Genomic DNA, 24,384 nt, shown 5'->3' with positions numbered 1-24,384 from the left:
CATTTGCTTCATTGATTTGTTACTCCAACCCCTAATTCTATGTTTCATAATCATCTTCATTTTATTCCATCTTTCTTCATCAAGTAATTGTAATTTCTTTTTCTTAAATGATAATAATAAATTCCATTCTCTATTTCTTGTAATTTTTAAAGTTTCTTGGATTAAATCTATTTCTTTTAATAAGTTATTCCTCTTAACATCCCAGGATTTCCTAATAAAAGCTTCAGTACTAATGCAATTACCCCTCATTACTGCTTTATGTGTATCCCAAACTATTGTTTGTTTAATCTCACCTGTTGCATTAATACAAAAGAATCCATTGAGTTCCCTTTGTAATTTAATTCTACTCTCCTCGTTTGCTGAGATGATGGGGTTATACCTCCAAATTCTTTGTTTCCTACAAACCTCTATCTCTATCACAGCCAAGAGAGGAGCATGGTCTGATAGCCAAATAGTTTTCACTTCCGCTTTCTTAAACTTTACCTTATCTGTTTTATTAATTAACATATAGTCTGTACAGCTAAATTTATTATGTCTTGCAGAATAGAAAGTGTCTCTATTAACTATATTTTCATGAAGATCCATCATATTAATTTTATTTAAGTGTAACTTTTTCTTTTCCCCCTTCCCTGCTGTTAATTCCAAATTAAAATCGCCTGCTAAAATCACTATACCTTCCGCAAAATTATCTAGTTTCCGTTTTACATTTATTATAAATTGTTTTGCATTTACGTTAGGTGCATAAATTACCGCTAAGGTTACTAACTTGTTTCTTATTTTCCCCTTAATAAATAACATTCTGCCATCTTTGTCCCTTTTAATATTACTTAACTGAAAATACACTCTTCGGTGAAACAAGATGGCGACTCCTTTTGCCTTATTCGTTCCTCTCGACTCATAAACTTTCTGCCACTCAGTATTTGTAACTAATCTATCTGTTTTTTCCCTTCCCTTATGAGTTTCTGATAAAAATAAAACATCTACCTTACTGTCCTTAGCCAGCTTCATGATTCTATAACGTTTTTTCTGTGATGAGAGACCATTTACATTCAGCGATAATAACCCTATATCACCCATTAAAATAATTTAAATACATTTCCCCTTCCAACAAAACAGAGCCTACCGGAAAAATGTTTTTTTGTTACAATGAATCCCCACCCTGGTGCCCCTATCCTGACCTCCCCCCCCCAGGGGGAGGCAACGAAAAAAACTTCCGTTACTAAGAGGCACTCCTGGATCTGCGTTCCCTCAGAAAGCCCCCCCTTCCTCCCCATTTTACAACATAATAAAAGATTCCCCCCTCCTTCCCTCCTCTCCCCTTGTTAACTAGCGAAAACAACCAAAAAAGAAATACAAAAAGAAAAGATTAATTAGTTGAAAAACTTAATACCATATTAGCAAGTCAACTCAGTTCAGTTTATTATTTTTTCTTCTGTCGAGTAACCCTTGGCTCGTCTTTCTTCTCTGCCTGGAGTGAGGCCAGTTCTCTTTGAAGTGCTGCGATCTTCTCCCCCTTACTTTGCTCTGCTTCACGGAACGGTTGGAGAAACAACTCTTCTTCTGCTGCATCTGGCCGATCCACTGATGACTGTCTCTGGGATGCTCCATCCGGATTTAACCCCAATTAGAAAAGCAGCTTTCTTCCCTCTTCTAACGATCTCGCCTGGAAAGCCTTGGAATCTTTAAACACAAATATTGTAGCAGGATAACGCCACGAAAACCTGATTCCATTTTCATAAAGTTGGGAGGTCACCTCTCTCATCTGGTTTCTCATCTTGAGGGTTTCAGCAGACAAATCTTTTAAAACGCGTATTGGAAAAGCCTTGTAACGTAAGTTTAAAATCTGTTTCAACTCTTTAAATATTTCTGCAGCTCTCCTTTCAGAAACAAACCTTACAATAATGTCCTTTGAGTCCCCACGATTGCGGGATCCAAAAGCCCAATGCGCTCTTTCAAATTCTTGCAACTCACATTTAACTTTGTTCTCAGTGAACCACTGAAGGATTTCTTGAATAAGTTGTTTACTCTCCGCAAAATCTTTGGGGAAACCTCTCAAGCGAAGATTAGATCTGCGCTGTCTGTCTTCCAAGTTAATAATACGAAGTTCCTGGCGAGATTTTCCCACCTCCAGTTTCCCAATTCTTTGATCTTGTGCTTTGGATTGTTCTTTCAATTCTGCCATTCCAACTCTCACTGTAGATAATTCCTTTTTCATATCTTGGAGCAGCCTCCCCATGTCAGCAAAGGCTTTAAGCAGCGAATCCATCTTTCCCTCCAACTCCGAAGTAGATGCCATCTTCTCTTTGTACTCGCTTCTCCACGCAGACACGTTAAAAAAAGTTACTTGCTTCAACTTTTAACTCCTTCTAATAAAGTTTTTCCACAGCTTGTTCAGTTCGCTCTCCTCTCAATCCGCTTTCACCAAGCTAGAGAGGGTTGTTGAGGGTTAACTTTTACTTTTCCTTCTCCACATATGGGAGCTTTCTTTTGGAGCGTTTAGCTAGAGTAACGCATGCGCAGATCTCAAATATTGCCAAACCTTATATTTCCATGAAGGATACTAAGTTGGCTTTCTATACGTTAACATTGACCCAGATGCTGCAGGCTCACATATACTCCCCTCTGCAGCAAAATGGCAAACTAAGTTCTAGGAATAGACACAGGGTAAAAAAGGGGAAAAGGTACAATATTTGAATAGGAAATTTGATACAGAATTTAATTTAAATTGGACATTATTCATGAATAACTCTGCATATGGGCTTCTACCACTTCTGGGTTTGGGGTTCTCTTAACGTGAGATTTTAATGCCTACATTTTTCTAAATAAGGGTAGAATTTTTAGCTTAGACTAAATGTTTATGGTTCACCCCATGCACAGTATGATGGCTATTTACTGCATATTTATTCAATTTTAATATTGTTCTATAGTTTTAAATATAGGATATTTTAATATCCAGCAGTATTTTAATAGTACTTTGAATCCCCCCCCCCATTAAACTATTTAAGAACCTCAACCCTATCTTCAGCTTGAACATGGATAGATAGGTGACTGCAGAGTTGACTGATTTACTGCTTAGCATATCTTTATTTTTATTCACTCTTCTCCTGCTGGTAAATCTATTTTTCTAAAAAAAATAATGTTTGTTTACCAGTACTCCTTGATTATGCTCTGAAATATCTGCTGCAATAAAAAGTATAATTTGTATACGCAAGATAGTTTGGATTTAAAATTATGATATATTTTTATTTCTCATTTTAATAACATGGACAGTTTGACATTAATTAAAAGTGCAATTGCAAACCTACTATGGTTTTAAAATAAGGAAATATTTAGAAAGCATTTCTAGCTAAGTGTCACAAAAGCAAGTCAAAGTTTGGCTTCTTAGGGAACCATCATAAGCTGTCACAGACAGAAGGGGGTTGACCTGTTTTCCAAAGCATCTACGTGTAGGACAAGAAATAAGGGATGGAAGTTTATCAAAGAACGATCCAACCTAGAATTAAAGAGAAATTTCCTGGCAGTTAGAACAATTAATCAGAGGAATGGCTTGCCTCAGGACGTGGTGGTGGGTGTTCATCATTGGAGGCTTTTAAGAAGAGACCAGACAGTCATTTGTCCCAAATGCTATCTACATTTTTGTGCAGAACACTTCCAACTCTGCTATTCTATATTCTGTGTCATTCAACCTTCCAGAAGAGGAAGCTAGAACAGTCAGTACCACAAATACATGGAAAACATGCAAAATAAAGTCAAGAAACTTTTCTCAGAAATGGGACTGTTTGATAAAGGAACAGGAAGAAGACGACACAATAGCAAATGAGCCATCAAAAAGCCGAAATAAAGCATTTTGCAATGCTGGCATTTACAGTTTCTTTAGTAATGTAGTGCTGATCTATCCATAAAGAAATCTGGTCTTTTTTAAAAAAAACAATACTTTCTTTAATGAGGCTATATAAGCTTATCTATACCAGAAATTTAAATCTGGTAACCGTTATACCTAATCCTGCAATTCAACTGCTAAAGCTATTTTCTCGACCATTTGCAACCTATTGTAAGAGGAAAGTCTATAGTAGCAAAAAACCCAAAGAAGTCTCGGACATCACCTTTTCTAACAAATTTTATTCAATTGTTAAAAGGCTAAAGCTTTGGTGAGCCATGGCTCATCTTATCAGATGGCTAGAGTATCTATGAGATATTCTATAATGCACAGACACAAGCACACATGAATTTCTATGAATGCCAATCTCAAGCAAGCGACTCTACATAACCCATGTCTACCATCCATTTATGCATCTCATGAAGTGAACTGCAGCTAAAAGGTGGAAAAGGGGAGAAAAACTTAGGTGGTTTAATAACGTTTGCTGGTTGAAACAGGAGCTACCAGATTCTTTCTGATCATTTTAAACCCAACAACTGATAACAAGCAAATGGCCCTGAAGAGAGTAGGAAGTTTCTCCCCCCCCCCCCCGTTCCGTCTTAGGATAAAAGATAAAACAGCATAACATGGGGAGCCAAAGATATATATATATATATATATATATATATATATATATATATATATATATATATTGTGAAAGTTTAGTTAAAAATTGATTCAAAGTAAAACTTAAGCTGATTATTTCCTATGTACAAAAGCAGGTGTTGGTGTTGGTGTCCTTCTTCTTCTTCTTCTTCTTATTATTATTATTATTATTATTATTATTATTATTATTATTTATTAGACTTGTATGCTGCCCTTCTAGACTTGGTGTTGCTTTGTAAACTGAATTCATAGAGTTTACATAACATTTTTAATGTGCTACTTGACTTCCAAGTTAAGTTTGCTTGAATATATATTTAATGTTACAGGACTTTGAACTATTGTACATCATCTATATTTTTCTTCATAAATGGAGGCAAAAGTCCCTGTACTGTCTTCTGGGTCGCAAACCTGACCATGAGACAGTATCAACAGCAAGGAGCAGTTGCCTCCAAGCAGTGAATGCAAAAGCAAACCATAACCATCCAACTTAAGCAAACAAGCCAATATATGCAAGAAGCAAAATAAACAAACCAACTAACAAAAAACAACATTCCATTCTCCAAATGTTTCAGTTTTTGACCCCAGGGTAAAAGCAATTATATCATGACTAAACTCTTCTGATGTATCTTCTAAAAGTAATTTAGGGTCACCATCTTTAATCAGCCTTCCTGAGACTCTTGTCATATACATTTTGAAAATAATAATTAGTTTGAAAACAATTCAACCCTTTTCAGAGGTAAAGTTTCCCAACTTGCCTGCAACCATGTCAACAAGAAAAGCATGACATTTATGGATAGGAAGCTGGACATTTTATTTGTTAAAAAGCACATACCTGCTTGGGCAAACAGCTATAGGCAAAAAAAAAGTTCAAAATTCAAAGCTGATTTTTCTTTTTGACTGAATCAAATATTTGCTAGATTACCCTACCCCTATTTCTTTTCTGATACTTCTCTACATGTGAACCAAAGTAAAGCCAAGTACTGGTATTGAATGCCAATTTGCTTTCTCTAGGTAGATTACCAGCAACCACGACTGCTGCCAACTTTTGACGCCATTATGTAACAAACTGCAAACAAGGATCCCCTAAATTACAATTGGGTTTCTTCCCTTCTCATGGAAGCCAACCACCTTTCTATTTCTGCACCCACTCTAATATTCAACACCAACCTGCCCAGCCACAGATCCTTCACAGCAAATATTTCCAAGAAAGGAACCTGCATTGCATACTATTGCAGTAGGGGGTTAGAAGAGCCCTCTCCTGGGTTCAAGAAAAACAACCTGAAATGCACAACGCTTGCGGCTAGAACCAACACTATGGTGCTGCTTACAAACAGCAAAAGCTTTTTACCTGTATTTCGTGCTACTGGCAAAACACTCTCCTTTCAAACACAAAAAAAATAGGCCATGCTTAGTCATATCTATTTGCTACTCTTTCTACGTGGAAGATTAAATCCAAGGACCATTCTGGCCCCAAAGACAAACAGACACACACACACACTCATATTTACAAGCCATGCAGGTTACCTTTTGCCTGACAATCTGCACAGTATTTGTTCTTCTCTTCCAGCAGCAGGTTGGTAAGGACAGCCTGGTATCTGTCCACATCCCGCACGGATTTCCCTGTCATTGCAGATCAAAGCTGGCTTCTTAGAAGTGCAAAGAAATGAAGGGGGGAGATTTAAAGGGAGGAAGACCCTTTCCTTCCTCAGTGCTTCAGAGGAGCCTCTCTAGCCATGCAATTCAGAGAGAGAAAGAGAGAGAGAGCCAAGCGCCGCTACCCAGGGCTTTCCCTACTCCCTTCTACATAACCAGCTGCCGCTGACTTGAGAAGATAACCTCCAGGCAGGACTTCCTCTTTCGGTTCTCAGCAGATGTCCTGCTCCTCCTCCTCCTCCTCCTCCTTCAAGGTTGTCCTTTGAAAGCTTTGAGAGCATTTCTCCATTGCCTTGATGTCAAATGCCCAGGACACAGACTGGTTGACACAAAGGCAGGTTGATGGAGACACCTGCAAAGCCTCTGGCAGCCTCTTCCTGGATCCCAGATGGCACCGGCTTAATCCAGGCCACCCTGATGGCAAATTTCCAAGATGCCAGGCGCAACCATGCCCACCGTTGGGAGGGTGGTGGTGGCTCTGCAGGCTCAGGATGTCCCCTACCTCTTTGGGCTTCTAGACCACCCACTTCCAAGCAGGCAGACACAGGCAGCAGCCCCCTTGCTCCCTCTACCACCCAGGCCTTAACCCCTGAGGACCCCCCCCCCCCAAATCAGTGGGGACTTTCTAACAGGGCCATGAGTCCCCTCTCCTTTTCTGAAGCTCCCCAAGTCCCAGCTTGGGACCCCAGTCTCAAGGAGAGACCTCACCCCAGCAGGGCAAAAGGAAGAAAGCGATCTCTCCCCCCCCCCCCGGCAACGGAGGGGCTGGGCGGCTGCCTTCACCTCCCCTCCTTTCCTTTCCCCAAATACTGTCTCCAAGGCACCAAGTCCCCCCCCCCCCTCCTAACAACCTCCTACAGCCCTTAACGGGTCCCCTCCCCAGCCCCGTTCCCCTCAGACTTGGGGGTATAATTGCTAAATAAAAAAGGGGCCTCAGAAAGTGAAACCCCCCGCCCCCTCTTGTATGTGCGATAGAAAAGGAGAAGAAAAGAGGGACGGGAAAGAGGAGGAGGAGCCTGTGCAAGCCCGCCTACCCGGTTGCGTCGCCAGGCAGCGTCCGACGAGCGGCTCCCCCCACCCTCTCGCCGCCTGGCACCGCCCCCGGCAGGCGTATCCCCCCTCCCCGGCTGCGGAACGCGGACGTGGCTGTGAGTTACGACCTGCCTCTATTTCTGAGGCGAGAGCGCGCGCGCAAGCCAAAGAAGGACGAAGAGCCAATCCAAGGACCAGGAGGAGGCCGAGAGGCGGACCAAAACAGGACCGCTGGTAGACCAGGCGTGAATGGAAGGAAAATGATGAATGAATGTAAGGAAGGAACGCGAAGGGAAGGACATCGTAGTGAGGAAAAACGCGAACTTTTTCTTTTGGTGGGGGAAGGAGGGAAAAGTATACTTGAGAAACCGCTGGATTCTGAGCCCTGGCCTCTCATACGGCTGGGGAAGCCCTTGTTGGACGGTGCCCGCCAGGGTGAATTGTAAGCGGCTTATCGCTCGCAGAACCGTGGAGGCGAAAGAAAAATCTCATTTCTTTTTTTTTTTTTGCAAAAGGTTTTTTACATTTTTCCTTCATCACTCCATACATAAATCAATATACCTTAAAGTATTACAATAGTACACAGTTATACATTTTAATCAATCATAAATTCCTTATGTATAACACTTTATTCCAGGCAACTACTTCAGCTTCAACCACAAGAGCATACAACAGATTTAAACTTAATATTAACCACTCCAAACTTGACTGTAAAAAATATGACTTCAGTAACCGAGTTGTCGAAAGGTGGAACTCATTACCGGACTCCATAGTGTCATCCCCAAACCCGCAACACTTTACCCTTAGATTATCCACGGTTGACCTATCCAGATTCCTTTTTAAAAAAATAAATATCTTTATTAATTTTCATAAAACGGACAAACGAGACATACATACATTTAACATATATTTGGGGCTACAATTACCCCACTTATTGTAGAAGTCTTTCTAATACAGAAAAAGAATACAGTATACTAATAATTTGTAAAATTAACATAGTAATTTAAATGAAAAGAAGAATTTTTGTTTTTATGTAATTTAACCATTAATACCTATAATTATAGAAAAATAAACTATTTAATACATTAATACATTTACATATTTTCAAGTCTTTTTATTCCAAATATTGTAAAAATCAGATTTTTCTTGATTATTTAACCACCTTGTCATCATATCCATTTCAGCACATTCTATAATTTTCCTTATTATGTCATCTTCCTTGGGGATATCTTCTCCCTTCCAATTTTGTGCATATACTATTCTAGCCGCTGTCAAAATATGAGTAATTAAGAAAAAAATATCCTTTTTGTATTTTTGTTTCGTTATACCTAATTAAAAAAAATCTGGAGTTTTCTTTATATCCTGTGAAGTAATTTCTTTTATCCACTTTTCTATTACAGTGATCCCTCGAGTTTCGCGATCTCGAGTATTGCGAAACGCTATATCGCGAGTTTTCAACCCGGAAGTAAACTCCACCATCTGCGCATGCGTGCCCTTCCACGCATGCGTAGATGGTGGAGTTTCCCCCGCCGGGCAGAGGCTTCCCTGGGTCTTCCCCCTCTTGCCCCGGTAAGACCCCAGCGGCGGCGCGAGCAACGGCGTGGGCGGGCGGGCGGCACGCGCACGGGGAAACCCCAGCTCCGCTTCCCAGCTGGGAAGCGGCCCCAGCAATGGTGTGGGCGGGCGGGCGGCGCGTGCGCGCTTCGGGACACCCCAGCTCCGCTTCCCAGCTGGGAAGCGGAGCTGGCAAAGGTGGGCGGCGCGCGCACGCTTCGGGACACCCCAGCTCCGCTTCCCAGCTGGGAAGCGGAGCTGGCAACGGCGGGCGAAGGGCGGGCGGCGGTGGAAAAACACCATCTGCGCATGCGCAGATGGTGTTTTTACTTCCGCACCGCTACTTCGCGAAAAATCGATCATCGCGAGGGGTCCTGGAACGGAACCCTCGCGATGATCGAGGGATCACTGTATATTCCAATATAATTTGGTTTTATGGCAAGTCCACCACTGGTGGTAATAGGAGCCTATTTCGTGCTTACATTTCCAACAGTTTGGGGACATATTAGGAAACATCTTGGCAATTCTGTTTGGTGGCAAGTGCCACCTATAGAACATCTTAATTTGATTTTCTTTTAATGAAACAGATTTTGTCATTTTCCAATTGAATATCCAAACTTTTCCCCAAGTTTCTAAATCAATTTCTTTTCCTAGGTTTTTATACCAACTTATATTGTCTTTCAAAGTCTGGTTTATATTTTTATATCCTATCATGTATTTATATGCTTTCCCTATTAATTTACTCTGATTTGTAATTAACAGATTTCCTAAGAAATTTTTACTCTTTCTAAATAAATATGTTTTAATATCTTTTTGATATCTAGACTGTATCTGGATATATTGCCACTATTGTTATTCCCTCTTCCTGTAGTTTTTGTCTCGATCTTAATTTCATTTGGTCATCTATTAATTCTTTGTATTTTGGTATCTTCCTTTCCTGCATTAAGTTAGGGTGGCAAATTGCTTCTAATGGAATAGTTAAAAAGTGGTCTTTCTTTATGTCTTTCCAAACATCTAATAGATGTTTTCTTATTATATGTTTTTAAAAATAAGAATGTGTTTTGTCCCTCTCATACCAAATAAAGGCATTCCAGCCAAGCATGAGATCATAACCTTCCAAATTTAGTGTTCTTCTATTTTCTAATGTTATCCAATCTTTAATCCAGGATAAAGCTGCAGCCTGATAGTATAGCTTCCAATTAGGTAATGCAAATCTTCCTCTTTCTTTTATATCTTGTAATGCAGGGGTCCCCAACCGCCGGGCCGTGGACCAGTACCGGGCCGTGGGGCATGTTGCACCGGTCCGCAGAGTTAGCAGCTGCTGTGGAGCTGGTGAGTGCCAAGCTGTTCCTGTCTCTTTCCCCTCCCGTTCACTCGGGACCGCTGTTTGCCTCGGGCCGAGAAAACTTTTGCTTGCTTGCTTCCTTCCTTTCCTGTCTTTCTTCCCTCGTTGAAAGTGGTCTATTTCCTCCTCGCAAAGCCCTTGCTCTGCCTGCAGCTCAGACGGAAAGGCTTTGGCATTATGCAGCTCTTTTTTTGCTAGGCTTTCCCGGGGGCCTGGGTGGGAGCGAAGCCAGGGGTGTGCGTGTGGCCATGAAGCCCCCACCACCAGCTCTGGTAATTTTCTTTTGGAAGGATTCCTTGCTTCAAGAAAATTACCGGACCTGGCAGTGGTGGGCGCTCCAAGCAGGCAGCGATTGCAAAGGAAGGCAACTGTGTCCGTGGAGGCACCTCCCCCACCTCTGGGATTATTTGCTGCAAACCCAGCCGGAGCAGGCGGGGGGGGTGTGTTCCTCTGAAACTGATGGAAGGAACGAAGCAAGCAAGCAAAAGTTTTCTCCCTCAGGTGGACCGCCTCGGCTGGAGGCAAATGGCGGTCCCGAGTGAACGGGAGGGGAAAGGAAACCATACCCTCCTAGCCTTCCTCCCTCTGTCACCTCGGCTCCCCTGCAAAATTAAAAGGGGGGGAGGAAAGAGAGGCAGTGGAACGATAAGCTACACCCCCATGCTTAATCCCATCCCCCAACCACACCCCTTTCTGCCCCCACCGGGCCATAGAAAAATTGTCTTGGTGAAACTGGTCCCTGGTGGAAAAAAGGTTGGGGACCACTGTTGTAATGCACTTAATTTTATTCTCGCCTTCTTTCCTTGACATAGGAATTTCCTAGCTATTGTTGTTAATTCCTTAAAAAATTTCCCTCCTGGGTTTCTAGGTAACACCTGAAATAAAAACAATACCTTAGGTAATATATTCATCTTAATTGTTGAAATTTTCCCTATGAAAATTTCAAGTTGTTCCAAATTTTGAAGTCTTTTTTAATTTCGCCGATAAGTTTAATATTGTTATCGTTTTTTAAGGATATGGTTTTGGATGTAATCCAGATTCCTAAATACTTCACTTTCTTAATTATCTTCATACCTGTGATGTATTCTAATTGTCTTTTCTGTGTTTCTGTCAAGTTCTTGACTACTAATTGTGTCTTGTTTCTATTTATTTTTAAACCTGCTACTTTACCGTATTCTTCTATAATTTCAATTAAATTAGGTATTGATGTTATAGAATTTTCAATTATAAAAGTCAAGTCATCTGCGAAAGCTTGCACTTTATAAGTTTTTTCCCCTATAGTTAATCCTTTGATTTTATTATTTGCTCTTATCTTTATCAATAAAACTTCCAAAGTTAATAAAAACAGTAAGGGTGAGAGAGGACAACCCTGCCTCACACCTTTAAAAATTTCAAACTTTTCAAGTTGTTCATTATTTAATATAATTGTTGTGGCTGTTCCATTACTGGAGGCTTTTAAGAAAAAAAGCCATTTCTCTGAATTAGTATAGGGCAGAGGTCTTCAAACCTGGTAACTTTAAGACTTGTGGACTTCAACTCCCAGAATTCTGGGAGTTGACGTTCACAAGACTTAAAGTTACCAAGTCTGGGGACCCCTTGTATAGGGTCTCCTGCTGATGCAGGGGGTTGTACTAGAAGATCTCCAAGGTCCCTTCCAACTCTTATTATTTTACATTCTGTGATGGATGTCCTGATTCTCCATACTTGGGAATGGGGCCAGTAGTCACATGGATATGCTTGCCTTCGGTCTTTTAAAACACTGCTGGATCTGCCCCTTTCCCAGAATTTGCTCGGTTCTCTGCAATGCAGGACGTGCGGTGGCTCCTCTTATCAGGCCTTCTCAATTCTTTTCCCTATTCTTCTCAACTTCCACCAGGTGGCTCTCCTTCTCAATTAGGCTACAACAGAAGGAAGAAGAAAAAGCAAACACTAAGTCTTTTTCTTCCCCTTCACCCCCCTGCCCCCCCATTCCCCGGCCTCCCTGAGGGATCGGAAGCTCCGTAGAACCATTAAACAGACTCGGCTCTTGTAAGAGGGCAGGGGTGAGTTGCAGCAGGCTCAATTAACTCTGCGCCCAGAATCAGCTGGCAAGCATTTCGCCTCACCGCCACCAGCTGCTTTCGTTTTCACTTGAAACCACACAGCTTTATTTTTCTTTATTTTCTTTATTTTTATTTTTTTTAATAATGTTTTTTAATTTAATGCATTAAAGAAAAAACAAACAACAAAAACAAACAATGATAAAAACAAGTAAGGACTAACAAAACATTACACACAAACGAACAAAATGAGTTGTCAACTGTACTGTTGACTGCTAAGACTGCGACTTTTCAAAATTTGTTCTATATACAATGATACCTTGTTTTACGAACTTAATTGGTTACAGGATGAGGGTCGTAAGTTGAAAAGTTTGTAAGACGAAACGATGTTTCCCATAGGAATCAATGGAAAAGCAATTAATGCGTGCAAGCCTAAAATGCACCCCTTTTGGCAGCCGAAGCGCCGGTTTTCGCACTGGTGGGATGTCCCCTGCTGGGATTCCCCTGCAGCATCGCAAAATCCGGAGGTGGGGTTTCCCATGGAGGGGAGCTTTGGGAATCCCACCAGCGCAAAAACGGGCGCTTCGGCTGGCAACGGAAGTCTGGAGACGGGGAATAGCAGCGGTGGCGGCAGGTTCATAAGGTGAAAATAGTTCGGAAGAAGAGGCAAAAAAATCTTAAACCCTGGGTTCGTATCTCGAAAAGTTTGTATGACGAGGGGTTCGTAAGACGAAGTATCACTGTATTTGTATATCTTAGTTATTTTTACATTTCACAATTTATCAGGTAGTCATCAATTAAAAAAAATTGCTATACCTCCTATCTGAAATATAATATTTCTCCTTTTTTGTGGTGAGTTTTTTGTGTTTTGGGATTTGTTTATTTCATTTCCTTTACTTTTCACTGTATCTGAATTGTTTTACCCATTTGTACCATTGATCCAAGTGCTATAGAAGTCTGTTTTGTCTCTGTCTTGAATTTCATAGGTGATCTTAGTTAGCTCTGCACATTCGGATCAATGTTCCCTCTAATTTTTTTCAGTGTGGGCGGAAAAGTATAGTGTCTGAGCAGCAGTCCCTTCGGGACTGGGTGGCATAGAAGTATGTATGTATGTATGTATGTATGTATGTATGTATGTATGTATGTATGCATGTATAAATAAATAAATAAATAAATAAATAAATAAATAAATAAATAAATAAATAAGGGCTGGGGTTTTTCTCTCTGTTATTATTTGGGTGCTTTTAACCATGTGTTTTAAATAAGGAGTCACTTCTCTCTCTGTTTCTCTCTTTCCTCTCATCCTCTATCATTCTCTCATTTCTCTTTTTTCTCCACTTTTTTCTATCATCTCTCTCTCTCTTCCTTCCTCTCTTCTCTTTCTCTCTCTTGCTTTCTTCTCTCTCACTCTCTCCTTCCGCTGTTCTCTCTCTTTCTCTTTCCTTCTTTCTCTCTCTCCCTCTTGCTCTCTCTCTCACTTTCTCTCTCCCTTTCTTTCTATCTCGCTCTGTCTGTTCTCTCTCTCGTTCTCTCTCTCTTGTTTTCTTTTTGTCTCTCTTGCTTTCTCTCACTTTTTCTCTCTTGTTTTCTTTCTCTCTCTCGCTATCTCTCTTTCTCTCTCTCTCTTTCTCCCTCTCTTTGTCTCCCCCCTCTCTCTTTTTCTCATTTTCTCTCTCTTTCTTTCTATCTTGCTCTGTCTGTTGCTCTCTCTCTCTCTCTTTCACTTTCTCTTTCTCTCTCTCTCTTTCTTTTCTGCAGAGGCCAGTGAAGGTCTTATTTTGAATGTTCCGGGCAGCTGCGAGAGTGTTTTCTCTGGGAACGCCTGCCCCACCTCTCCTGCAGCCCTTTGCTGACAGCCCGGGATGATAGCGCTCACAGCAAAGGGGCTGCGGGGCGGGGGGGCGTTCCTGGAGTGCTCGAAGAAAACACTCTTACAGCTCCCTCATTGGGAGTGCTTTCGCCGAGCATCTGCCCCACCCCTCTCGCAGCCCCTTCACTAGCAGCCAGATGAGGAGGAGGAGAAGCTGCAGCTGCCACTGCCGCTGCAGCCACTGTTGCGAGAGGAGCTGCGCCCCAAGGCAGGAGGCAGAGGAGGAGAAAGCTGGAAAGAAGGGTGGATTGGGTGGGCGGGGGGCAGCGGCGAGAGGCCAGGGGCGCAAGGGGGCCGGAGGTGCCTGTGGGGGCGGGGACGGCTCCCTTTCCTTCTCCCACCATGTATGTCTACTGTACTTGGAAACATTTTTGAAAGTCTATTAGGGGGTAGATGCCATCTATAAAACATCTTAATCTGATTCTCTTTAAAGGAAACTGATTTTGTTATTTTCCAGTTATATGTCCATACTCTTTCCCATGTATCTAAATCTATTTCTTTTTCAAAATTCCTTCACCAACTTATCATGCTATCTTTTAAGATCAAACCAACAGTTTTTGAACTAATCAAATATTTATATGCTTTCCCGATTAATTTTCCCTGATTTTTAGTTAGTAATTTCCCTAAAACATTATTCTCTTTTCTGAATATATACATTCTTGCATCTTTTTGATATCTAGACTGAATCTGGGCATATTGCCACCAATCTATTGTTACTCCAACTTCCTGAAATTCTTGTCTAATTTTCAATTTCATTTGCTCATCTAATAAATCCTTATATTTCCATAACTTGCCTTCTTGTGAAAAATTAGGGTGGCATATTGCTTCGATTGGAGAAATCCATTCAGGAATTGTTAAGAAGTGATCTTTTTTAATATCAATCCATACTTCCAGTAGTGACTTTCTAACTATATGTCTCTTAAAATATGAATGAGTCTTATACTTATCATACCATATAAAAGCATGCCAACCTAACATTAAGTCATGCCCTTCCAGATTCAATAATCTTCTATTTTTCAAAGTTAACCATCAATGTTCCCTCTAATTAATAAATAAATAAATAAATAAAAAATCCCTTTTTTATTAAAAAAATTAATAATAAAACAAAACCAAACTCTATTACTATTGAAACTAAAATAACCAGCAAATCCAAAAACACAACTATTAATAAAAACAGGTGAGGGCTGAGTTTTTTTTTCTGTTATTATTTAAGTGCTTTTACCATATGCTTTAAATCAAGAGTCACTTCTCTTTCTGTTTCTCTCTCTTTCCTGTCATTCTCTGCCTCAATCATTTTCTCATTTCTCTTTTTTTCTCCCCTTTATTCTATCATTTCTCTCTCTCTCTCTTCCTTCCACTCTTCTCTCTCTTGCTTTCTCTGTCTCTCTCTCTTGCTTTCTTCCTCTTTCTCACTCTCTCTCATTCTCTTCCTTCCTCTCCTCTCTCACTCTTTCTTTCTTGCTCTCTCTCTTCCTTCCTATCTTCTCTCTCTCTCTTTCTCCCTCTCTCCCTTCCTTTCTTTCCTTCTCTCTTCCTTCCACTTTTTTCTCTTTCTCTCTTCCTCTCCTTCCCCTCCCTCTCCCTCTTTCTCCCTCCCTCCCTTTATATTTATTTCTTCCTTCCTCTCTTCCTTTCTCTCTCCCTCTTGTTCACTTTTCTCTCCCTTCCCTCCCTCCTTCCTTCCTCTCTACTTCTCTTTCCCTCCCTCTCTTTCCCTTCTTTCTCTCCATGTCCCTGGCGAGCAGCCAGCTTTACTGACCGGCACCAGGCTAAAGCCCTGTGCCGGCCAGCAAAGCCGGCTTTCCGGGAAAGCAGCACACTTTTCAAGTGTGCTGCTTTCCTGCAACTCTTTCCTGGGCAGGGGGGGAGGCAGCCACTCCCCCCCCCTCCGCCCAGAAAAGAGGTGCAGGAAAGCAGCGCGTTTGAAAAGCGCACTGCTTTCCCGGAAAGCCGGCTTTCCTGGCTGGAACAGGGCTTTCCCACCACTCCCCCTCGAAAACACAATGGAGGTCCACCGCCGCCCGCTTGAGCCAGGATGACAGGCAGGGCGAAACGGCATGGAGCAATGGGAGGCTCAAGCTGGTGACAGCAGACCTCCATTGTGTTTTCGGCTGGGGGGGCAGGAGGAACTTCCTGACTCCCTCACCCAGCGCTTCGCCCAGGATGACAGGGTGAAGCTGCGTGGAGCAACAGGAGGCTCAAGCAGGCAGCTTCTGTGCTTTTCTTTCGGCAGAGGAGCTAAGCGGCCGGAGACTTTAAAACAAAAGGATTAATGCCAGCCTTTGCACTTTTCTTTCGGCTTTGGGATGGATCGGAAAAGCTAAGCGGCTGGAGACATTGCCAGCCCAGCGGCACTTTTACATTGATTCCTTTGTTTTAAGGTCTCTGGCCGCTTAGCTCCTCCCCCGAAAGAAAAGCGCGGAGGCTGCCTGTCATCCTGGGTCGAAGCGCTGGGGGAAGGGAGTCAGGAAGGTCCTCCTGCCCCCCCAGCTGAAAATACAACGGAGGTCTGCTGCTGCCAGCTTGAGCCTCACATTGCTCCATGTCGCTTCGCCCTGCCTGTCATCCTGGCTCAAGCGGGCGGCGGTGGACCTCCATTGTGTTTTCGGGGGGGGAGCGGCGGACCTCCATTGAGGGCGCTGGGCGAAGCGCTGGGGGGAGGGAGTCAGGAAGGTCCTCCTGCCCCCCCCCCCACAACAGAGGTAGGCCGCCCTCTCTGAAAAGACAATGGAGGTCTGCCACCTGCTTGAGCCAGGATGACAGGCAGGGCGAAGCGGCGTGGAGAAACAGGAGGCTCAGGCAGGCAGCCTCCACGCTTTTCTTTCGGCGGGGGAGCTAAGCGGCCAGAGACTTTAAAACAAAGGGATTAATGCCAGCCTTCGCACTTTTCTTTCGGCTTCGGGCTGGACAGGAAAAGCTAAGCGGCCGGAGACATTGCCAGCCCAGCGGCGCTTTTACATTGATTCATTTGTTTTAAGGTCTCCGGCCGCTTTGCTCCTCGGCCGAAAGAAAAGCGTGGAGGCTGGCAGATGAAGTGGAGGCGAACAGAATGGGGACAGAGGCGAGAAAGTGGCGTCGGGGGAGGAGGCGGAGTTCAGGGCGAAGTAGGTCGGGTGCCTGCCATGGCTGGAGCCCAGTTCTTCTTTGCTGGAGCTGTGGGGCAATTCCTCCCCTTTGGGGCAGTGGCGATCTGCCCCTTGGGATCTGGGAGACCCCCTGTTCTGGGATCAGACACTCCAAGTCTGATCGGACCGCAGATACACGGCCTCCAGAAAGAAAATAGGAGGTTTGGGGATGGAGCTCTGTCCCCAGCCTCCCGTCGCTGCGCCGCTGCCACCCAGAAGTCTCCTATCATGGTTGGTTTAACTTGCTCTTCTACCATTAATTGTTTAAGTAGTATGTTGTATATTTTCGCTATTGTTTTGATATCTGATTCCAAAAGTACTGTATCTAATTTGTTGTTTTCGGAAGCCAAGATTTCTTTTGTCTTCATTAAATTTTGATTTAATTTGTAAGTAGTTTATCCAGTCCAAATTTATTCCCTTATTTACTAAAGTTTGTTTTGGTAAAATTTCATTGTTTCCATCAAGTAATTTTTTTCTCTTTTGTCTAAATTGTTGGATATATTATAGCCTCAGGGTTGCATAATAAAATTCCTTTTTAATATGAATCCAATTGTCTATTAAACTTTTTCTTATATAGTGTGTTTTAAAATAAGAGTGTTTCTTGTGCTTGTCACTACCAAGAAATGTGTGCCAACCTGTTTGGAGGTCAAAACCTTCCAGTGTTAGTAACCTTGTATTTTGAAGGAATATCCACACCTGTGTCCATTTTAAGATCATTGCCTGGTAATATAATTCAAAATTTGATAAACTGAATCCCCCTCTACTTCTATAATCTTGTAGGAGTTTAAATTTTATCCTTGCTTTTTTTGTTGACCATACAAATTTGGATATTTTCTTATTTATATTTAAAAAGAAGGTTTTTGAGAGTTTTATTGGGGCTACCTGAAAGAAAAATAACAGTTTTGGGAGAACATTTCCTTTGATTAAAGCAATTTTTCCCATTAGAGATAATGGTAGTTTGGACCATCTATCAAAGTCTTTTTGAATGTTATCAACTAAAGTATCATAATTTTCTTTTTTCATTGTACTACAATTTGAAGTAAATGAGCTGGGTGGCGCAGCAGGTAGAGTGCTGTACTGCAGGCCACTGAAGCTGACTTGTAGATCTGTAGGTCAGTTGTTCAAATCTCATCACTGGCTCAAGGTTGACTCAGCCTTCCATCCTTCCGAGGTGGGTAAAATGAGGACCCGGATTGTGGGGCAATAGCCTAGCTCTGTTAAAAAGGGCTATTGCTAACATGTTGTAAGCTGCCTTGAGTCTAAGGAGGAGGGCGGCATAAAAATTGAATAAATAAATAAAATAAATAAATATTAAGCCTAATTGCTTTATTTTTTAACTACTTTAATATTTAACATATCTTCTAGTTTTTTGTTTTGTGCGCAAGGCATATTTTTTGTATTATTTTTGTTTTCCATTTGTTTATTTTTAATCCAGTTATTTCTCCAAAAGCTTCAATTTTATTTATCACATTTTTACCTCCTTCCATTGGCTCCTCTATTACCAAAACAATGTAATCCGCGAACGCTTGCACTTTGAATTCTTCCTTCCTTATTTTTAAACTTTTAATTTCCTTTTCATCACATATGTTGTGCTTTAGGTTTTAGGTTAGGTTTTGTTGTTTATGTTATTGTGTAGTTGTATGTATGTCTTACTTGAATATATGTATATTTTGTGTATTATATGTTGTTCTTTTGATAACTATTCAATAAAAAGTCATGTTAAATAGTACAGGAATAATTAACCTTTCTTTTTTTTTAAAAAAAAGCGCCTAATCTTCCAGCTTCAAATCTCTCTAGTGCCAATCACTGTGATCAATTTGCCATAGCTGGCTGCTCCATACTTTTCCATCAAGTCCTCCCTCCCTTCTGTGTTTCTAAATATTTGACTGTTTCACTTCTGTCTGCAGATTGTGAGAAGACCTGAGTGATAGAATAACCTCAGTTAGTGGTAAGAAAGGGCGTTTCAGTTCCAACCGTTTCCTCCCCCTTTCCCCAAATGCTAAATATTAATATTCCCACCTCCCTTCCTGACTTTCTTAGTTCTTCTCATTCCAAAGGCTGGCTGTGTTCTAGCTTGAAGCTTCTTGATATGGCTAGATTGCTGAATCTTTGCTTCCTTTTCCAGAGCTTTGTCTTCTCCTTAAGCCAGTTGGTAAGTTCTTTTTCCCTCCCCCATATTATTTCTGGAAATGTATTGGGGGAGATATAAAAGGTGTTGCTGATGGCCTGAAAGGAAATTGTTGGGAAACAATAATCACAGTTAAGTATCTAGTATAAACAAAAAAAGGGGCTCAGCACAAATATATATATGTCAACATTCTTTTCTGCATGCCTTAGAATCAGTATTGTGTAACTGGAAAGCTCTGGGAATCTTCAAATTCTGTGTTTGATTGTTTTTGGTTTGTGTTGGTGTGTGTTTTAAGGTCAGAGGAGAAAATGGTTCTTGTTTGACTTTGTATTCCTTCTGCAGATCTAGTCATTCCTGGTAGGTCATTAATTCCAACTTAATGGAGTTGGTTTCTTTAGGTTTCATCTTTATATGTATTTGAGATGGGGTTTGGCTGCAGTCTTTGTGTGTGCTTGGTTGGGACTTGGGAGTAAATCACATTGAACTCTCAAGTTTGCTCCTAAGTGTGTATGAAAAATCAAACCTCTATGGTGAGACTCTCACTCAATTGGGTGGATAAACTATTTCTTGTTTAGTAGATAAGAAGCCCCAATAAAACCTGTGGAACATTTTTTTAATTTTCTAAAATATCTGCATTAATCCTGAGCAGAATTTAGGTAAGTAAGACAGGTCTCCATCCAAAATGTGGGATATAGAACCAGACTCATCAAAAAGGCTGGAAGGGTGATGGCAGTGGTGGGAGATAGAATTAAGATGGACTTAATTTGGAAATCCATCACTTTTGGAACATGATATAAAATTTCTTACTTGTTCCCAAAAGGCAGAACAGGTGGTGAGAGCACAAAATGATAATGGAAGACTACAGCATCCATTCCCCTGTCCCCAATATTTCCCGTGCATGATCTTGTGTTATTCAGCAAGAACAGGGAGGCTCTTTCCAGTGAAATAATTACATTCTGACTTCAGTTTAGAAGCAAGTTGGCTGTTGTCTTGATAGCAGCCAAGAGGTTGAACAGAGCCAAATTAAAATTGCATTTCATTTGAATTCAAAAATAATCTTCTCCATGAGAAGCAAGGATTATGAAAGTTATTGCTTTTAAGAAGGAGAAAGCTGCTTTCAGGATATCTGTGCCCATTTATACGATGCCTTCAGTCCCTTCTAGAGTTTGGGTGCTGCTTTCTAAAAAGAATAAAGTACTGTTCAGTAGCCTCAGAAGGACAAAGTGGACCATTCATTCATCAAATACCTGCTGGAAACCTTTACCAAAGGTGGTATTTTAAGTTCAATAGCCCTCACACACATTTTTCTTCTTTTAACTTGCAAACATTCCAGATGCAAAACATCACCCTTAAATATATTTATCCATTTGAAACATTTACCGTATATAGCTGCCCATCTTCCAACCAACTCTGGCAGTTCCCAATCTAAATGAAGCAAAAGTGGAAACGTAAAGACCGTGGCCTCAACTTTTTGATGCAATTGGGAATTAGGTGTTCGCTTTGAACTGGTGGGATTTTGATTGGCCTTGAAAGAAATTGCTCTGCGATACATGGCATGAATTAAGAGATTGAACCAAGAATGAACCATTCTAGCTGATGAATTCACATAGCGAAACTTGGGAGACAACCGTGTTCTTATATTTTATGATATCTTGGACTTCATTTAAGCAATTTTGCCATTCCCCCCTATCCATAGATAACCATGCTTACCCTGGAAGGCTGGAAGTCAATTGCTTTACACTCTTAAATTTATATTTTCAGATTTAATTTAACTTAAATTAAGGGACAGACTATCTAAGGGACCACCTCTGTCCTCATAACTTGCTGCGGCCAGTAAGGGTGCGCAGAGTTGGCCTTTTCCAGGTCCTGTCCGCCAAACCATGTCAGTTAGCAGGACCTCGGGGAAGAGCCTTCTCTGTGGTGGCTCCAACCCATGGAATCAACTGCCCCCAGAGATCCACACTATCTCTCCCTACTGGCCTTTCGGGAAACTGTTAAGCTGTTAAGACCTGGATTTTCCGGCCGGCCTGGAATTAGAACCAGAGTAATTGTAATGTATGCATGGTTTTTAAATGATATTATTGCTATTGTCATACTGCTGATTTTATTGTTTTTTTTTTACTGGTTGTTTTTTTTTTTACTATTGTATTTATAACAGTTGTCAGCTGCTCTGAATCTGTTTCGGAATGAGTGGCATATAAATACAATAAATAAATAAATAAAATTCAGTTGGGGTCAGAGGTAAGCATTGCAGTGCACCCCTATAAAGATCTACAATAGTTCCTTATTTTGCGGCTTATTTCTGACTTAGTAACACATCTGTGGAGCACATACACACAAGTATAATTTCAAATCAAGTTAAGGAGAGACAACTGTACCTTGTTTTGAAATATCCAAAAACAATTGAGATTCATAACATTACCTTCCCCCCCCTCCCCATATTTTGCAAAAAAGTTAAAGATGAAAGACATAAACCTTCCAGACAGGCTTTCAGTTTGAATAGGTTTCACATTATTATTTGTGAAGAAATAGATTTTGTCCATGTATCTACAGAAACTCTAGAAGACTTAAAACTGTTAATGATGGAGCAAACCAGGAATGGGAGTCTGTCTATTAGAGATCTTTCTACAGAGTTTGGAACTCCTTTGCCAGAGATTGCAACAGCAAATCCAGCATTGTACAGAGAAGAGTTCACACAACATTAAAAACTTTTTCTTAATCTCTTTGGATGTAGATTTCACTGAGTCTAATGAGAGTAAACGTGACCTGCCCAGAATGTATGTGCGTTATCCAGAAAGTAAGGTTACAAAGGCACATAGCGCTCGCGGGGAATGTTCGCGGGGGAAGTTGGTATTACTACCGTGTAGATGTTTATTAAAGTGCACAAAATCAACAGAGGCAATGCAGCCTGAGAATTTCTTGATTGTTTTGAGATTGAAGGCGAGGCTTTTCTCAACTGTATAGTGACAGGAAATAAAACTTGGGCTGCTTATCACCATACTCCAGAGAGCAAATGTCAATCAATGGGTGGCGCCATACCCATTCTCCTTCAGCCAAAAAATTGAAAACCCAGCAATTGGCAAGAAAAATCTTGAGCACCCATTGCACAAACATCTTGGGCACCCATCACAGCAGCATTCATGCCCTTAGCATTCAGGTAGCTGTTGTGATTCAGTCTGAGGCTCCTCAGGGAACGGCTGGAACTCTGCCGGCTCCATGCTCAGAGGGGGAGGACGAGGAACAGGAGTAGGAGGAGGACCAGGCAGATGGGGAAGAGGAATGTCAGGACGAGGAGGAGGGAGAACAGCCTGAGACCCCCGGGGGGGAGCTCTCCCCAGCGAGTAGCCTGGAGTCATTAGATGAGAACGCACAAACCATCATAGATATGAGGCAGAGAAGGGCAGCACAACGAAGGGGACAATTAGCCAGGTATTTTCATCCCTAATAGGCAACAGCTGGGTTTGGGTGTGGTTCTCCTCAGAAAGGTTGAAAAGGCAGGCCCGCCCTTCCTGTATTGTGGAGTCCTGTGACCTTGCTTCGATCCTTGGTATCTCTGGTTCTGGCTTGTGGCCTCGAAGGCTGAAAACTTGGGAGAGGCGTGGGTTTTATTATCTACAGTGGTGTGTGTGCCAGCAAGAAGCCTGTTGTATTGTCTGGCCGTCGTGACTTTTCTGTGAAGCTTCATAGCATTCCAGTTTGTAAGAACAGTTTTTGTTATCTGTGTTTGTTTTCAAAGATATAAAATGACTTTGCTTTTTACCAGTGTGTCTGGCTACTCTTTTTAGTTGGTGTTGACGTCTGGGGGAACCCAGACAGAACTGGTAGCGTAGTACAGTTTGCACTTCACACTTGCAGGGAAACGGAGTGAGGATGCTCATTTCTAACCTTCACCAAAATGCCAGTCGATGATCTACTGACCACTGGCACTGCTCATTCTCTTCCGCTGGCTTCCCGCTACACGATAGTAATGCCAACTTCCCCTGCAAATATTCCCAGAGAGAGCTGTGTGCCTTGTAACCTTACTTTTCAGATAGCCCTCCTAATAAGAACTCTTTTCACCTTTCTAGTGGTATTTATGTGGCACCATTAATTTCTTTTCTTGTCTGCTCTTCAGTATAGGCAAAATCAGGAAGCAGACAGAGCAAAGATTTTAGGAATTCTAATTTTCTGTTTATGGGATCCAAGGGCAGAATCTTAAAAGCCTATCAGAATATCAGTCTACCTGCTCTTGTACCAAACGGAATCAAAGTGGAATTATTTTGAGTTTCTTTCTCATGTCTTCTCCTTTCCTGAGATTGAGTTTTCATTTAGTTTTCCATACATTTCCTGCATCCCTGCATCCATATCTCTCCAGCACTCCACAGTTTGCAATGGCTGCCAATTGGGTTTCAGACTCAATTCAAAGTGTTGGTTATTATCTATAAAGCCCTACATGGCATGGGATCAGATTATCTACGGGACCGCCTCCTGCCGCATGAATCCCAGCAACCTGTTAGGTCCCACAGAGCCAGCCTCCTACAGGTCCCATCAACTAGACCAGTGATTTTCAACCTTTTTTGAGCCGCGGCACATTTTTTACTTTTTAAAATCCTGGGGCACACTATCCTCTCTTTTTCCATCCCTGTCTCCTCCCCACCCTTGTCTGTGTGTTTGTATACACACTTTTGAACCATTTCCAAAAACAGGTGAGGGTTGGGGTTTTTCTCTCTTATTCTTTGGGTGCTCTTTATCATATGCTTTAAATCAAGAGTCACTTCTCTCTCTCTTTTGTTTCTCTCTTTCCTCTCATTCTCTGTCTCAATCATTTTCTCGTTTCTCTTTTTTCCTCCCCTTTTTGCTCTTTTCTCTCTCCCTTCTCCTTTTCTCTCTCTCTCTTGCTTTCTCTCTCTGACACGCTCTCTCTCTTTCTCTCTTTTCTTTCTCTCTCTTGCTTTCTCTCTCACTCTCTTTCTCTCTTTCTTTCTTTTTCTTTTTCTTTCTCTCTCTCTCTCTCTCACACACACACTCTCTCTCTCTCTGCAAAAAGTTGCGAGACAGGAACCTGAGCTTCCTGCTTCACGGCACACCTGTCCATGTCTCACGGCACACTAGTGTACCACGGCACACTAGTTGAAAA

At 41.7% G+C, this 24,384-nt stretch overlaps 2 protein-coding genes across 4 annotated transcripts in view; one reads left to right on the top strand and one right to left on the bottom strand.

Annotated features, from left to right (window-relative positions):
- The window catches only part of LOC139155653 (stromal membrane-associated protein 2-like), a 68,163-nt gene extending 60,944 nt beyond the window's left edge, over positions 1 to 7,219 (bottom strand). The window contains exon 1 of one of the 3 annotated variants that reach the window (XM_070730874.1): positions 6,047 to 7,219. In XM_070730874.1, coding sequence (XP_070586975.1) covers positions 6,047 to 6,149 — 103 coding nt within the window. In that variant the 5' untranslated portion in view covers positions 6,150 to 7,219. The remainder of the gene's footprint in view (positions 1 to 6,046) is intronic. The other 2 variants (XM_070730872.1, XM_070730873.1) reach the window with 2 other exon arrangements.
- Positions 7,220 to 7,405: 186 nt separating this feature from the next.
- The window catches only part of LOC139155652 (collagen alpha-2(IX) chain-like), a 29,760-nt gene continuing 12,781 nt past the window's right edge, over positions 7,406 to 24,384 (top strand). The window contains exons 1-2 of the mRNA XM_070730871.1: positions 7,406 to 7,480; positions 10,007 to 10,093. Coding sequence (XP_070586972.1) covers positions 7,475 to 7,480; positions 10,007 to 10,093 — 93 coding nt within the window. The 5' untranslated portion in view covers positions 7,406 to 7,474. The remainder of the gene's footprint in view (positions 7,481 to 10,006; positions 10,094 to 24,384) is intronic.

Source organism: Erythrolamprus reginae, unplaced genomic scaffold (genome assembly GCF_031021105.1).
Source record: "Erythrolamprus reginae isolate rEryReg1 unplaced genomic scaffold, rEryReg1.hap1 H_4, whole genome shotgun sequence".
Taxonomy (NCBI): domain Eukaryota; kingdom Metazoa; phylum Chordata; class Lepidosauria; order Squamata; family Dipsadidae; genus Erythrolamprus; species Erythrolamprus reginae.
The sequence above is the reverse complement of the archived record's forward strand: the minus strand, read 5'-3'. Positions and strand labels throughout refer to the sequence as shown.